The following is a 17,046-nucleotide window of genomic DNA, read 5'->3' as shown; positions in this document are numbered from 1 at the left end:
ACCAATTAGTTGCTACGTGTTGATGCCACATGTTGCTAAAGATATACTCTGCTTTGTCACTTCTATATCTGTACGAAGTGCGTTTTCTGAAAAGTATCACTTAGGACCGGTTTCACCAACTCGACTTAACTTAGTTAAGTCATATTTTTAAATTTTTCAGTTTCAACCAATGCTTAGCTAAGTCACAAATTAGCCTATCTGTCAGCTGGCCTATTCTCGACTTTCAACAGTGTTGCTGTAGTACAAATTTTGAGTCGAAATAAATGGCAGTTTTTATACTTATTTCAATATGTAAATATAGCAACACCGATATTATAAGCAACTGACAATATTTTAAATTCACTGGGTGGCGTGTAATAAAACCGTAGCCAAAAATACTACTATGTATAAAGCAGCGGATAGGGTTTTTGTATGTCAAATGAGTTTAGTAGCTAAGTTGGTGAAACCGAAAAAAACTTAGCCTCAAATATGGGCTAACTTAAGTTGCAACTAAGTTTTAGCCTAAGTCGAGTTGGTGAAATCGGCCCTTAGTGTTACTAATATTCGTCACAATATATATAAAATTCATACCCACACTTGGAAGCTCTTATACGTTCTATACTTTCCACCATTTCTTCACACTTTTATCGAAGGCACCAATTAGTTGCTACGTGTTGATGCCACATGTTGCTAAAGATATACTCTGCTTTGTCACTTCTATATCTGTACGAAGTGCGTTTTCTGAAAAGTATCACGGTAACTCTGTTGAAACAAATAGTTCCCATTTTATTAGACTGCGTAAATAACAAAATGTGTCATGATAATTATAAAACTATGCCTTCTTTTAACTTGCGCCAAACGAGAGGAGGACCCTAATTAGTCTACGTATTATATATGATAGTGGCTGCTTTGGATCAACTGATGTTACAGAACACTCCTCAAAAACTCACATCTTCTCAAATATCTTGAAAGGTATTTAGGCCTTCTTGTCTTCCTGTCATATAATGATTTAACTGCATATGAGGAAATAATCAAGTATATGAATAAGTGCTAATAAATATAAGCTAAGTACATATGCACTTGTCCTCTAATTCCTAATTGTTTTACATTTTTGTTATATCTTATAGATGGCGCGGCAGTATCTACAAGCTCGTCTGGCTGGATTTAGTTGTATTTTTGTCAGTTTACTACATACTTAGCATATTGTATCGTTTCGTATTAAATGAACATCAAAAACTGTAAGTATAATTATGTGTGGCTAAAAATTTAGATGGTTTTTTACCTAATATTTGAAAAAAAACCTCTCTCTTTTACTTATAAGGAAGCATAAAGGCTTCAGAACAGTACTAAATGGCTAGTATGGGAGATATCCCCCATGTTATGCCATAGAGCTGAGTGCAGGCGAAGAATGAAGAATGCTGTTGTTGTTTTGTTTGAGGTAGCTTTTTGATCAGCACCCCACGTGGGGGTTTTCTTCAGTGTAGCCCCCAGTATAGGTTTACGCCGACCACTTTATCGTCGGCGGCGGCGTGGGCGGCGCGCCGGTGTACGCCGGTGTTCATACTTTAAAAAGCTTGATCTTTCTATTTAAAAAAATAATATTTAGGAAAGGTTTTGTTTGTATGTATTTAAGAAAATCGACGTTTTGACCATTTTGGAAAGTTCCGGGGTTTTGCCTCAAAATCTCGCAGATCGTTCAAACATTTTCAGGAGTAGCTCCTTGCGGAGGGATTTGCCCTCGTTCACTTACTCCAGATAGGCTTCGAACCCAACCTCGGTTGTTGTTGTTGTTGTTGTTGTAGCAGTGCTTCGCCCCACCGGTCTTTAGAATTGCTGCGTCTGCTGAAAAGAAATAGAGATACATAAAATGGTCACACTTTTGTCTGTATATCTCGTGCAAAGCGTAGTTTCACCTGGGGTTAACTCCTAATAATCGTCGCGAACAAACGCACAAAGGCGACTTGCGGTTGCTATTAATGGTCTTTTAAGGTAGCCTCCAGTTTTTTCGGCTGTTTTTAGGAGCTACAATTCCCGATGTGCGAACAGTAGCAATCCCGACCACCAGTCGCTACCACGCCTCCTGACCCTCACACTGTATGACAGCACAGAAGCTATAGGGCTGCGACTTCGAACTCATACCTTTGTCGACGTCACTGTCCTAGAAGCTCTAGGTGTAGCTCAGAAGACTTTCTAACGGATGTTTTTGTTGCTGCCGAACTACACCAGAGAAACACCTTGAAACGTTGGGGAGTGACTATTCGGCCAAAGAGCATCTACATAATTAAAATTTTACAAGGACCCTGGATAAAATTTTAAAATGTAGACCAAAGTTTGCAGACATTTGTGTTCACAACATTGATTTCAATAGTCTTCGTTAAATTGAAACGATATTTTAGAATGAAATTCGACCGATTTTAAGTTGAAAGATGTTAACTGCTGTTTTCCGGCCTTATGATATAAAAGCTCATTATGGATGACTAGTTGCCTCTAACACCCCTTTCATTATGGTCCACCCCTATTGAAACTGCACGTTTCCTTGGACTCCCGTTAGAGGATATTGATGACAATTTGTGATCGGTCACACCTATTGGATGGGGCGGAGCACTCCTACAACAACAACAACATGGATGACTAGTTCGACTGTCCACTACGTTAGGTTAGTAGCACACACGGTCATTAGTTCGACTGTCTTGGGAAAGCTTTTGCTTCATCACTTTGAGTGTTCTTGCGAAGTACGAAGCCTGACCTGGTAAAAATATGTGCCTACGTATTCACATTTGTAAAAGGAGACGTAACGTGTAGGTGATATTTAAACTTGGTTGACAGGCTATATCCAATGTGATTCACTACAAGAGACTAGTTTTGGATAGGGCCGCCAACTTTAGGAAATGCCAAACCGTGAGGCTTTGATCTTGAAGGATGAAGTGTGAAAATCAAATTTAATATTTCAGACGCTATTGTATAGTTTCGCAAATAAACAACAGATGTTTGAATGTAGGCCCACGTGATTTTTCAAACCCTTCTCATACGTACATACATATATCCTCAACTTAAGTATGAGGTAAGAATAATTTCAAAGGAGTGCTTATGCCCCTAGAACCTACAGAAGGATTTTGCATCACTGAGTTCGCTTATTCTTTCAGCCAATCGCAATATAAAATTTTTTTTAAAAATCGGCACCTTTTATGGGTATTTTCCTTTTTTTAACAACTTGAGGAAAATTTGAAAACATGTTCGACTTGGGTCATTTTATTTGAATTCATTGTTCATTATTAATTTTTTGAAAAAAATATGCAAAGTGAGCATATAAATTTATTATATAACTTTTCTTTTAGTGTTTTGTTTTAATAACTTGGTGAATTGGGTGATGCAAAGTCCGTGTTAAGCTGACATCGAACACGCCTGTTTTTTAAAATAACTTTTAAACAGTTAGAAGAAGTTAAATTTCGCAATTAGTTTCTGATACCACTTTCGACCATATCCGACCAATTTTCGACATGAACAATAAATGGCCTAAACAGTCTTAAACGAGTAGAGAATATAGTAACGCGCCGGACAACGCCGCCGCCGCCCCCGCCGCCGCGCCGATATTTTTGACATTTGGCGGCGGCGGCGTTTATCGACAGGGTACATATATCCCTAGCCCCTAGATATTTAGCTTCGATTAAAAATCGAAGGCTATGGATGGATAGTTATCTTCTACGGGAAAAACGAGTTGAAAGATGAGAGTAAGTGGAAAGAAGAGTAAGGTAGAAATAGTGGGGAGGAAGTGGAAAAACTACGCAGGCATACTGAATTTCAGGCAGGACACCATCTTTTGGTTCCACTTTATATACATATTTATGTTTATTTATCTTTTTTTTTCACAGTGTTTTCGAAGGCGTTGCCAAATACTGCTATAGCTACAGTGAGCTTATACCGCTCTCCTTTGTGCTAGGTTTCTATGTATCGATTGTGATGACACGTTGGTGGAATCAATACACCAGCATACCATGGCCGGATCCAATAGCGGTATTCGTCAGTTCCAATGTGCATGGCCAAGACGAACGTGGACGTGTTATGCGACGTACAATTATGCGTTATGTTTGCCTCTGCCTGACGATGGTCATGATCAATGTATCGCCGCGTGTGAAAAAACGCTTTCCTGCACTAACACATCTTGTTGATGCTGGCCTACTCGTTGAAAATGAGAAGGAAATTATTGAAAGTATGAATAAAGGCTTTCCACGTCATTCCAAACATTGGTTACCCATTGTTTGGGCGGCAAGTATCATAACAAGAGCACGTAAGGAGGGGCGTATACGCGATGATTTTGCAGTGAAAACCATTATTGATGAATTAAATAAGTTTCGTGGTCAATGTGGTTTGCTGATATCTTACGATACGATTAGTGTACCGCTTGTATATACACAAGTGGTAACACTGGCAGTTTATTCGTTCTTTTTATGCTCGGTAATGGGTCAACAATGGACACGGGAAAAGGAAGCATTTCAAAAGATTGACATATATTTTCCGGTATTTACAACACTACAATTCTTCTTCTATATGGGTTGGTTGAAAGTGGCCGAATCACTGATAAATCCATTTGGGGAAGATGATGATGATTTTGAGGTGAGTGTTTGATAAGAGGCATTGTGGATAAGACAAGTGGGATATCTTAACCTGACTTTTAAAGATATTATCGTGGTCTCATGCTGAGTCCCTATCTATCACCCGCTCAAGATAGCTGCCCGTATACGCTGCCATATTGAACATCCTGTCAGGCAGTTGACGGTTAGGATATCATCATTGTTTTTTACACAAGGTTAGAAGGCATAGATTTGACCTTCATAATATATTTTTTCTTTTATTTTTTGTTGACAGGTCAACTGGATGGTGGATCGTAATTTGCAGGTTTCTTATTTAATAGTGGACGAAATGCATCATGATCATCCGGAATTAATTAAAGATCAATATTGGGATGAAGTGTTTCCAAACGAATTACCTTATACAGTGGCATCGGAACGTTTTCGTGAAGAACATCCTGAACCATCAACAGCCAAGATCGAGGTGTCGAATAAGAATGCTATGCCAACAACACTGTCGAGTGTACGCATTGATGAAATGGTTGGTAACAAGGGGTCGATGAGACAATTGCAAACCCAAAATCCAGATCAAACCCAAGCACAGCAAACAATGCAAGCAGTTAATTATAAGTTTCCTGAAGATGAGGAGGTTAGAATCAAAATTCTCGAGTGCATTAAACAGCGCGTTGAAATCAAATCAATCAAAAGCAATAATAATTACAATTGCAAAATTAACTTTAATTTCAAATTCTATTGCATACAACAAGTACATACATATATTAAAAACTGCAATTTAAAAAGCAAAGTATTTAATCAATAATTGGCTTAACTTACACATAACTAATTTTATTTAATCGCGTCATATTATTACTAGTTCTCTAAGTAGTGATATTCGTATTGCAACTATTCCTCGTTCAGCTCAAAACCGGCACGTAAATATGGGGTTTGTTTGTGAATGTGTTTGCACGAATTAATTCATTCATACTTGAGATTTGTTGCAAACTAATAATTGAAGTGATTGATAGTGTTGACGCTGGTGGTTGGTGTGCATTTATTTGCATATTTGTATTTGTGGTATTTACAGAGATACATGTATATGATTCTGTTAACACGAGGGACCGAATTTAATATTCGGGCCTGTTCTGGATTTCTATTCCGACCATTTTATTCGGAATCGAAATGGATTGGTGTTCTGAATGTCGATTACGACCAGACTTGGTCGATTTAAAAAGTTTTGCCTCTAAGCAGTCGGAATCGAAAGTAATTAGCCTATTAAGCACAAATAAGTTTTATTAAATTATTCATTTTATTTGGAAGATTTATAACAACTTTTTGCTGGACTATTTATTTAGTATAACAAATCTTAATTTGAAAATTCCTATCAAAAATAGTCCAAGCTAAACAACGCGATTCTGGTCGAAAGGAAACCGACGTGTTCTCAATTTCGATCGATCGATTTTTGCGATTTTTATGCACAATTGCACGTCTTCTTGCCTCTGCATTTCCGAAAACCATTGGTGCTGGCCTTTTGTTCAAATTTTTGCACAGTTTTAATTTAACTAAAACCAAAATAAATAAAAACAGCTGTTTCGATTGATTATCGACTCGAAATGAAAACGATTCGAAATCGACTTCGAATCGATTTGTTTCAATAGGAATTGAGAACACCAAAAACAAATCGACTCGGAATCAGCCTCGTTTTACTTTTCAAAACGATTCGGAATTCAGAACAGGTCTGATTATTTTTGTCAAAGAAGTCAATGAAAGGAGTAAGAGTAAAATTGTTCCTTATATTTTTTTTAGTCCAAAATTTATTTAAATTTTATATATTTAAATTTTATATACTATATTTATTATCTATATTTTTATTGTAATTTAATTTAAAAATTTTAAAGTTTTAGAACTTCATTTCATAAAATTTAAAGTTAAAATTTTTGGGATTTTTTTTCTATAAATTTTTTTTAATTTAATTTAATGATATTCATAGTTCATAAATTGATTTAGGGTCAAATTATTAATTATTTGTTAAAAAATTAAAACTTTAAAAATTATAAATCAATTTCTAAATATTTTATGTTTTATTAAATATTTTACGGGCTCCTACGTATTATTAAGAATTATTAATTTACAATTAATCATTTTTTAATTCTAAAGATTACAAAGTCAAATCGATTCAGATATTTTTTAGTCACAGTTATCCTTAATCCTTTTTGCGTCACAAATTAAATTATGTATACTGGTCTTTTATTTTTAAACCTTAAATAAAGATTTCGCAGTTATCTTATCGATAAAAAAGGTGAATAAAATGAATTCAGCAGTTATTTAGTGTGAAATTAAAATTTTGACCTTTCAATTCAAAATTAAAAACATAGTATTTTAGTGAAAAATAAAGTTACGAATTTAACTTTTGATTTTTGGAGATAAATTTACTTTTTTAGTAAATTTTTTATCAAACATTCCGTTTATTTCTAAGATCGGCAGCTAATTAATCGATAAAAAATAATGGTGAATTTAATAATCTTTTTTGAGTAAAAAAGAAAATCTTAAATTTGATTTCTATTTTTTAAGTCAAACATTTCGTTTAAGTGAAGACTTTCATGGATTAAAAATAAAGATAGATAAAATGAATTCAACATTTATTTTTAGACAAAAATTAGAACTAAAATTTATAGTTTTTTAATTGAAAAGTAAAAAAAGCCAAACAAAAAAATAAAGTTTAGAAATTTACCCTAAACTTCCGAAACTCCCTTTTTTAGAGTTAAACTAATTTTTTTTTTACTTTTATGTATTCAGTCAAAACGAATGAGTCTTTTTTGCGAAAAGCAAAAACTATTTTGGTCTGTACCGGATAAGATGCACAGTTTTAAAGTATAGTTGGAATTAAAAATAAAAGTCAAAATTGTGTTTTTAGGTAAAAAGTGAACTTGAGTTAAAATTCGACAGTTAACTGGTCGATTAAAAGTAAATATATTCAATATTTTACGTCAAAAATTTCGTTTAAATGAAGACTCAAACTCTGTAACTCATACAAACCGACATTAATTTAGCCAAAAATGAAAACCACACCTATTAAGAATTCATGAGCTTAACACCGGCTTATAATAATTGAATATTCAATTACAATATTTTTTCTAAGAGAAACTGAAAAGAAGGAAAGTAACATTTACTGGCATATTGCGATGGTACCATTTCGAAAACCGCCAACGTAATCATCATCAAGCAATTTCGTAATGTTATCAAAGGTTTCACCGAGATTCGAACCGCGAATCACACGGTGAAACTGCAGTTGCCTTAACCACTAGGCTATCCTGCTGGTATTTGTTTTCATGCTTATTTCAGTTTTTCTCATTTCTACACTAACAACACAATTGAGACATTCTGGCTCTATTAATTTGCGTGTTGTGTAGACAATATGCCAGTAAATATTTCTTTCCTTCTTTTCAGTTTCTCTTAGAAAAAACGTAGTAATTGAATATTCAATTATTATAAGCCGGTGTTAAGCTCATGAATTCTTAATAATAAGTATAAATTGAATACCCTATTAAACAAACAAACATAAAAAAAAAAAGAAAACTAAAATTTTACCTTATTTAGATAAAAAATAAAAGCGTATATGATTGTCAAAAAATTATGGTTAGAAATTGGCTTTTAACTGTTAAGTCAAAAATTCAATGTTTTAATCAAAGAATTAAAATTTGACTTTTATTTATTTAGTCAAAAAGTTCGATTATTTCGAAGCTCAAATGTCAATCTTTGATCGATCAAATATAATGGTAATATGAAAAAGAATGCAATTATTTTTGGTCAAAAGCAAGAATTCAATTTTTCTGTACCAGACAAATGGCATGACTTAAAAATATTGTTGGTATCAAAACTAAAAGTTAAAGTTTAACTTTTATTTATTCAGTCAAAAAGTTAGTTCAAGTCGTCGAATGGTCATTTGAAAGTTGTAGTAAAGTAAATAAGTTCAATATTCCTTTCATTTAAAAAATTAGTTACATATCTTTTTTCATGATTATTTTTTTTAAATTCAATCATCTTTTTTGAAACCAAAATAAAATCAAGGAAATAAAATGTTCACTGAAAATTTTTTAATTTTTTCTAAAACTTCGTGGTTCCAATTCGAATTTTCGCAAATTTTTCGTAAGATTTTGAGCTTTAGTTTATGATGATTTTATTACATCTTGGTTTGTTCTTATACGAAAAAATTGCGAAATTATTCTTCTTGAGAAAAACTAGGTAAAAACCGCAAAAAGTTTTTTGTCATTCTCAGTAGGTGTTTTGTTTGCTACTAATATATTTTTGTTATTTCGCTTCCTAAAATTAATACCGACAACTGGTGAAAATTTCGTACTTGACTCTTCCTGGTTCCTATTAATACAACACTCCCTCCATTCAAGAACTTTTTTTGTTGAAATTATATGTTCCTACGGCTTTTTTCAGCCGTCCTATCAGCTATGTTACTGTATTTACAGGTACATATGTATATATCTATAATTTAGATTTTAAATAATTATCTGTATTTATGTATGTGTTTTATATAAATACTTTAAAAAACTAATATATGTACATCTTTATTTATCTACATGTAAATTTGTTAGGAATATTTTATCTGCGCTCAGAACGAAATGTGTTTTTATGTAACTATTTATGAACTTAGTATGTGAACTCACTTTTGATTCTAATTTTCACTTTAATGTACATATGCTGTTGTGGTATATTTCCACATTTTTTCAGTTATTAATTATATGGCGAAAACGGAGAGCTTGTAAATTAAATTTTATCAACTACGTATGTATGTATATTTTGTATATTGTCAACCCACATTTCGGAAAAATATGAAAAAAAAATTACCTAAATCAATTTCAACGGTCTATAGATGAGTCCACAAACTAAAGGGTTCATTGTGGTGTAGATACATATTACAAAGTACCCTTCGATTTGCGAAAACGGAGTAATACAAATTTCACACGGAAACATAATGCAATCACAACTTTGTTTAATGAAATAATTAATTTTTCTCCTCTTGTTTCATTCGAGTATTCGTTAGCGCCCCCAAAAAAAATTGTACGCTCATTAAAAGTAGTTAAAATTAATAGTAGTCGTTTCCCCTTAAATTTAAAGACAATTGAAATAAAATACTTTCGCAATTGTTCACTGATGCCGCACATAACCAAATATGTACCTGTTCTTAAAAAAGCCATATTATCTCCTGCTGCGCATGCAACCTGGATTAGAAAAACTCTCAAGTTATTCCATCGTAAGAGTTTTAATCCTAACTAGCGGAACAACAATCCAGAAAAATGTTAAAATAGTTCCGACATAAACCCGAAAAAAGTTCCAAAAAAATCTCGAAATTATCCGTAAACCGTCGAAAAATGATAACAAAAACTTGTAACAATCCCATTCTCAGAGTGATTCTGAGATAGATCCGAAATTATCCCAAAACTTGTCCGAAACTATACCTAAAATAGTACCAAATTGGCCCCGGTGAGCTCTGAAAAAGGCCCGTTATGATCAGCAAACACTCCGAGTGTATTTCTGCCATGAAAAGCTTCTCAGTAAAAATTCATCGGCATAAAACATGTAAGTCCCGTCTGGCCAATTGGTAGGAAAAATAAAAAAGGAGCACGACGCAAATTGGAAGAGACGCTCGGCCTTAAATCTCTTCGGAGGCTATCGCGCCTTGCATTTATTTATTTTTATGGTCAGCAAAAATAATCCCGAAAGGGTCCATAAGTTATTCCTAATGCCACGCCGGAGCTATCCTGAAATAGTACCGAAACGATTCTTAAAAAACAATCCCGTAATGAAAATTCGGTAAATTTCCGTGAAATTGTTCCAAAAAAGTCCCCAAAATGATCCCAAAAGCAATCACGAAAAAGTACCAAGATAATCATTAAAACATTTTATTACAGTATCAAGATTATTGTCAGCACAAGCCCATAATGAATCCAAAATAGTGCCGAAATCATCTTTAAAGAGATCCAGAATTTTTCCCGAGAAAATCCCGATAATAATCCCACAATAACAAAGTGATGCGGAGTTAGTCCGTAAACTATTTGGAAAACAACGCCGCAATGATTGGTAGATAAACCCGCATTATCTCGAAAGCAGTTCCGGAAATAGTTCTGAAATGATCCAGAAAGGGTCACGAAATAGGTCCAAAAATCTCAAAATTATCGCAAAAATGCCCGGAAATAACCTCATATAATCGTCAAAGCTGGCTCTCCCCACATTTTTAAAATTGTTAAGCTTCGATCTGACTCATAATCTAAATAGCGTTGGTCTAGGTTATACGGTCTCGGATCAACAGCGATTTAAAAAAAAAAACCGGTTGTGTGGATGAGTCCTCCTTTTATTTTATATCCACATCAGAATAAAATTGTCCCTATACAACCCTAAGTTTGAGATATCGTTCATCATCATTGATTTTCCATATTCCCCTAGGTTAATGCAGCTGTTGCCTTGCAAGTTACGCCAATTTGAAAGCCCCAATGAAGATCAAGTCTTCCTCCACCTTTTTCTCACAACTCAGGGAAGGTCTCCTTTCCCCTGCTGCCGAGTTTGGTTGTAGAAATATTTTCTCAGCCGTAGCCTCTTTATCCATTCGCATAATATGACCTAGCCAGAACTCATCCTTTCAATTAAACCCATAATGAGGACACATATTTATTGACTCTCGGGACTCACACTTTCGTGGGTTAGTCCGAACACGGTATTTAAAGCTTTCATAGGTATCAAAGAAAGTAGTATATATATGTATTTCTAAATTATCATCAGCACTAACTAACGATGCATTCAAATCGAAATAAGCTTCAATAATAATACTACACTGCACGCTGCTCGCGCAAGGCTCGGGAATTTACTCTAACCTAAGGATTACTTTCACTTACTAGCACCTCACAACAGTGCGCGTCTATATTTCACGGATTTATACATATATTAACTGCACGCACTCTATCACATTGAATTGCTTATCTATATTATCTATTAACTATGATTGCATATTTTCAAAACTGCTACGGGTATTTCTAAAAAGCTGGTACTGCTACGTACTACACGCATCCTCTTTCGTTTCAGTTATACTCCTACTAAGTACTAATAAAAAGATCACTAATATATTTGTTTACACTTACACAGGCTGATGACGCCAGCGGTATACACTTTACTGCAGGTAATGGTAAAGTGCGTCAAGGTTCTTCACCCAGCCTTGCTAGTTTAAGTGGCACTATATCACGTGTGAATACAGTAGCGTCGGCGCTAAAACGTTTCCTGAGTCGCGAAGAGCGTCCCGGTTCTACAACACCAGTCGATGAGAGCAACCAGAAAAATCGTTTCCCTGGTAGTGCCAGTTCTGCAAGCCTCATTGGTCCGGTTAAAGCACCCGGTAGTATGCGCATCACAGATCAAGTCATTGAGGAAGTGGACGAGCAAGCTACAATTACCTCACAGCGTGCAAACGATCCGGCGAAACCTAATGTACGTGATATATTTATGCATGATCTCAATACACAAAGTTCATCGGTGGCAAGTAGTGCTCCACAGCGATCCGAACCGATGGATATTCCACCCAGACCGACATCATATATGCGTACACAGTCGACTTACGAACCAGTATTATTCCCGCCTGGAGGTGTGGAGGCATTACTAAGCTCGTCAGCGCCAGCGAATGATAGTCCGCGTATGGTGCAAACAGTACCTTCAACCCCAGCGGCTGATCCATCGAGCAATAAGTCACTTTTCGATCAACAACAAGTTGTGATAAACCAAGAGAAAACTGGCAGTCGTGAAACGGGTAAGTTTTGGAATTATCCCTATAGAAATGTATATATTATCGGGCACGTTCTGGAAATAGTGTGGTCTGGAATTGTTCCCGAAATGATTGTATTAGAATTTTATTAAATTTTGTTTTGGGCGCTCCATAAATTATTTCAATTTATTCATATTCGAAATTACTTTGCGTGTTTCGAAAGTGTTTTTGAGGTCAAGTGAGTTTGCCTGGAAACGTACCCTATAAAAATGTTTATCCAATCTAAAACTAGCTTTATTTTCAAATCCTAAATATTTGTTCCTAAATGTAATAAATAATACGAGATGTTTGCTAGTTCTCAAGTTCTGAAATTCCATATTCTCAAACCTTTCTCAAAGCTATCATCCTATAATGATTTTCAGAACGTGCCTTTTTATTTCTGGTATCAAGCTCAACATATATATTTAAGCATACAAAATATCATTCATTTTATTTTTTTTTATATTGGAATTAAAGTCCGCCCTACAGAAACGCAACAGGTTTTCAGATGGTTTTTATCGACTGGTAATTTTTTTTGTTAAAATTCGTGTTAAGTTTGCTAGAGTTCGTTGTTTCATTGTTAAGTTTAAATAGTTAAAAAGTTGTGTTGCTTTTATCTACGTATACATAGTTATTGTTATTGGCATGGATTTTGATTATTGTTTCTTGTATTGGTAAATCGTTTTGTTACGAACTTCGCTCTTTGGCTTAAAAAAAAATGTATTTTACAATTTTTTAACCCTAATTGTACTTTTTATACTAATCCTTGTAAAAATTTCTTATCCTTAGTTAGTTCCTATCATGGGCGGATCCAGAGAGGCATTTTCTCTCTTCTCGAAACAAAAATACATTTTTTTCGGTAGCCACTATCGACTTAATCGACTTGAAAATTCGGTAGTCTCAACAGAATTGTTTTTTTTTCAAAATAGAATTGCCCTAGACAAGAACCACAAAATCGAAAAATAGACATATAGAACACACATATGTACATTAACCTGGGTCGATTTGTATTGACGAAAGTTAACCGATATCGCGCCATCGATTTTTCGATAGGATTAGGGCTCAGGAAAAAAAGTTTCACTACGCATACCCAAAATAATAATTTTCGAGCATGCGAAAAAAAAAATGGCGAAAGGGTAAATTTTTCGATCAAAATACTCCCCAAAACCCAAGAAATATTATTATTATTATTTTTTTTTTTTTTCAAAAAACTGTTGTAAAAACGTTGGCGATAACAGTTTAAAAAAAAATAATTTTTGGGTTTTGGTGAGTGTTTTGGTCGAAAATTGACCTTTAGCGTAGTGGAACTTTTTTTTCCTGAGCCCAAATCCTATCGAAAAATCGATGGCGCAATATCGGTTAATAAATCAACCCAGTCTAATGTACATATTCGAGATCTGTAGTCTCTACCGCTTCTTTTGACATGAATTCGGTGATGAAAAAACGTATATTGTTCATAAAAATACATTTACACAGCAATTTCAGATAATAACAAATGGAGTTAGGACGATCGACTTCGCTATTTCCCGAAATATTTTCATATACACCTCAAAGTCTAATGCTTGAAACACAATGCCGAGCGACGACGATATACGCCGCGTCGGGCGATGACATTTTTCAAATTACGCCCAGACATTTCGTCTACTTAAAACACAATGCCGGGCGAAATTTACGCTGTTTATTCAGAGTGGCCATTATTTAGAAATAAAAATGAAAGCAATTAAAACTTTTTTAATTCTCTGCTTTAGCACTTGACTGCTAAAACACGCCCAAAATGTTAAGAAATTAACAAAACAAAACAAAAATGTTATGAAATTAAATTAAAAATTATATGTAAAGAAAAAAATTTGTTTTTGGACATTATGTTTTCTTTTTTATACTTAAAAACTTGAACAGCAGCAACCCTTGGGATGTTTGTCGTCACCGCCCGGCGCAAAATGACGTCGCGTAAATTTCGCTCTTGGCGTTCATTGTGTTCACCTTCATGTAATTATGGGGATTCTATTTTTGACAAGGCGATGTTCGTTGTGTTTATTTCGCGGCGTCAGGGCATTGTGTTTCAAGCTTAAACATTTATAGATCTATAAAGCTACATGCCTGTCACCCGATCGAAAAATACGGCACAGAGTATAGGAAAAATTTCAAACACGAGTCAAATTTCTGCCAGGACGCAAAGGGCGCTCTGGTAACCAATGTTTAGGGAGTGCTCACATTCTAGAGGGAAGTCGCTTACGTCTTCTTTAACGGAGGCAGCGTTGAAGCACCCAGCGAAGGTGATAATATTCCATCAGTTCTTCACAATAATTGCCACTGGAGCATTCCACGGTTGGTACGACACAAATCGTACACATTTTTTTCATTTCTAGACCTTAACTAAAGAAAAACTATAACTTTTGCATATATGTGACCAGGCCTATGAAAAGGGGGTTTATGACTCAAAAAAGAAATTGCGAGAAACAGTTTCTTAGTAATTTTTTTTTTTTGAGTCATAAGCCACCTTTTCATAGGCCGGGTCACATACATTGTCCTGCGATTACGGTACACTTTAAAAAAAATTTTTTTTAAGTATGACTCTTTGTTGTGGGTAATACCTATATGACATTATACCTTATTTTTCCTTGGATTCCAAGCTCCAAATACTGACGAAACTTTATCGGAAAGTCAAACAAAACAAAACTACAAAAACATTTTCCAACCAGAGCAACAGAGACCAATATTGCCCACAAAATAAATAAGTTTGACGTGTTATTGTTGTCTTTTTTCAATTCATTTTTCACCAAATTTTTTCACAATAAAACAATGAAAATACAGCGGATAGATAATTGCACCTTCTTTTGGTTTGTTTATACAATTTTCAATTGTCAGAAAAAATAAAGAAAAAGCCACCGAATGTCAAAAAAACCTATTGAAATACAAACCATTGTGGATAAGGCAAGTGTGATTACTTCTGCATAAATGTCAAAATTCAAATAGAATGGATTACTTGATATTTAAATTGACTATCGTGATCTCATCCTGTATCTCTACCACCCACTGAAGATGGCCGACCGTGTGCGTCCCATATTGAACATCCTGTCAAAATGCTGCCAAAACGCTAAAGAGTAGCCATCTTGAACATCCTGTCAGGCAGTTGAAGGATACGATATCACGAAAGAAATTGAAATTAATTTAAATTTCTTTGGTTAATCTTTTATCTATAAGTTGTAGAAATTCTCGTTTTCTCCATGCTAACTCGGGCATCGACTGTCAGTTCAGCGCAATGTGATATACTATCAGTCAACTGCCTGACACGATGTTCAAGCTGGCTACCACGATGGAATTATAGAAGGTGGCGGATGTAAGCAGTTTCTCGCTCTAACGCCGCCATCTTGAACGCCCTTAGAAATAAGAATGTGGTCGCTTTACAAAACTCCTTTTTTATTCAGAGGAAAAAATGTATGTAAAACTATACAAATCATTTTTTTCTGAAAAAATATGCAACGGCATCACTTTTTTTCCCAAGTTCCGTTTCGTGATGACTTTTATATGATTCAAACGTATGACAATTCTCATTTAATAATTTTGTTTATTTGAACAAAAATATTAAAACTCGCATATTTTCTGCATTAAATGATGGTAAGATTTAGCAATATTAGTATAAAATCGATAGTAGGGGAGAGTGGGGTACCTTCGGCTTTGGGGTACATTCGGCAATTGCGTTTTCCGTATGAAGGAATTATCTGACATGACCATTAGGTAGCAAAAATATACCCACCACTAATAAAAATTATCGATTTGATGTCTCACATCTCTCTTTTAGCATTGTCAAAAGTTACACGTGTTTTTGTGTTTTCGGAAGTGTTGATGGTGTTTTCTTGTGGTAAGTGAAAAAGTGTTGAAGTTTTTGTTGGTCTTTTTTTTTTTACAAAATTCAATAAAATGGAATGGTAAGAATGTAAGTTTCAAGAAAAAGTGTTGTTTAGTGATGAAAAAAGACAACCGTTGAAAAAAAATAGGGAAAAGTAAAAAGTGATGGTTCGGGGTAGATTCGGCAATTTTTGTTTGGGGCACATTCGGCGAACATATATTCATGCCGAATGTGCCCCGGACAGAAATACAGGATCGCCGAATGTACCCCTCATAGTTTTAAACAAACTTTTTTCTTGTTTATATATTTATCTAGGCAAGTATTTTAAAATGGTCCGAAATTATAAACGTAAAACACAATCAAACGTTGACGAAAGCAAGATGAAAAAAGCAATTGCCGATGTTTTAAACGGTGTAGAAACCCCGACGTCTGCCAGTAAAAAGTATAATTTAAAACGACAAACCATTGAGTCCCGAGTAAAAAAACATGGTTACAAGAATGTAGATGCTATTTACCAGTCAAAGTTTACGTGGAAACAAGTTTTTACTATAAAAGAAGAAGCTGAGCTAGTAGATTATGTTAAGAAGTGTTGCTACTATCAGTATGGGTTATCATATAAAAATTTTCAGAAGTTGGCATACCAATACGCTGTCGCTAACGGCAAGGAATTTCCTGAAAACTGGAATGTAAATAACGAAGCTGGGATAGACTGGTTACATAGTTTTATGAAACGGAATCCGAGCCTATCTCTTCGTAAGCCAGAGAAAACTAGTTTAGCAAGACTAACAGGTTTTTCGAAAAAAGCTGTCGATGAGTTTTATTCAAATTTAAGAAATCTTTATGAGAAATATTCATTTCAATCA

General features: G+C 34.6%; 1 protein-coding gene across 6 annotated transcripts in view; it reads left to right on the top strand.

Moving 5' to 3' along the window:
- Best1 (Bestrophin 1) overlaps positions 1-17,046 on the top strand; it is a 73,785-nt gene that overhangs the window by 44,827 nt on the left and 11,912 nt on the right. For 2 of the 6 annotated variants that reach the window (XM_067762924.1, XM_067762925.1), the window contains exons 3-7: positions 1,107-1,217; positions 3,849-4,590; positions 4,843-5,193; positions 11,688-12,342; positions 12,814-12,861. In XM_067762924.1, coding sequence (XP_067619025.1) covers positions 1,107-1,217; positions 3,849-4,590; positions 4,843-5,193; positions 11,688-12,342; positions 12,814-12,861 — 1,907 coding nt within the window. The remainder of the gene's footprint in view (positions 1-1,106; positions 1,218-3,848; positions 4,591-4,842; positions 5,194-11,687; positions 12,343-12,813; positions 12,862-17,046) is intronic. The other 4 variants (XM_067762927.1, XM_067762928.1, XM_067762929.1 and 1 more) reach the window with 4 other exon arrangements.

This window comes from Eurosta solidaginis, chromosome 1 (genome assembly GCF_040869045.1).
Source record: "Eurosta solidaginis isolate ZX-2024a chromosome 1, ASM4086904v1, whole genome shotgun sequence".
Classification (NCBI taxonomy): domain Eukaryota; kingdom Metazoa; phylum Arthropoda; class Insecta; order Diptera; family Tephritidae; genus Eurosta; species Eurosta solidaginis.
Note: the sequence above shows the minus strand (reverse complement) of the source record. Positions and strands in the feature narration are given on the sequence as shown.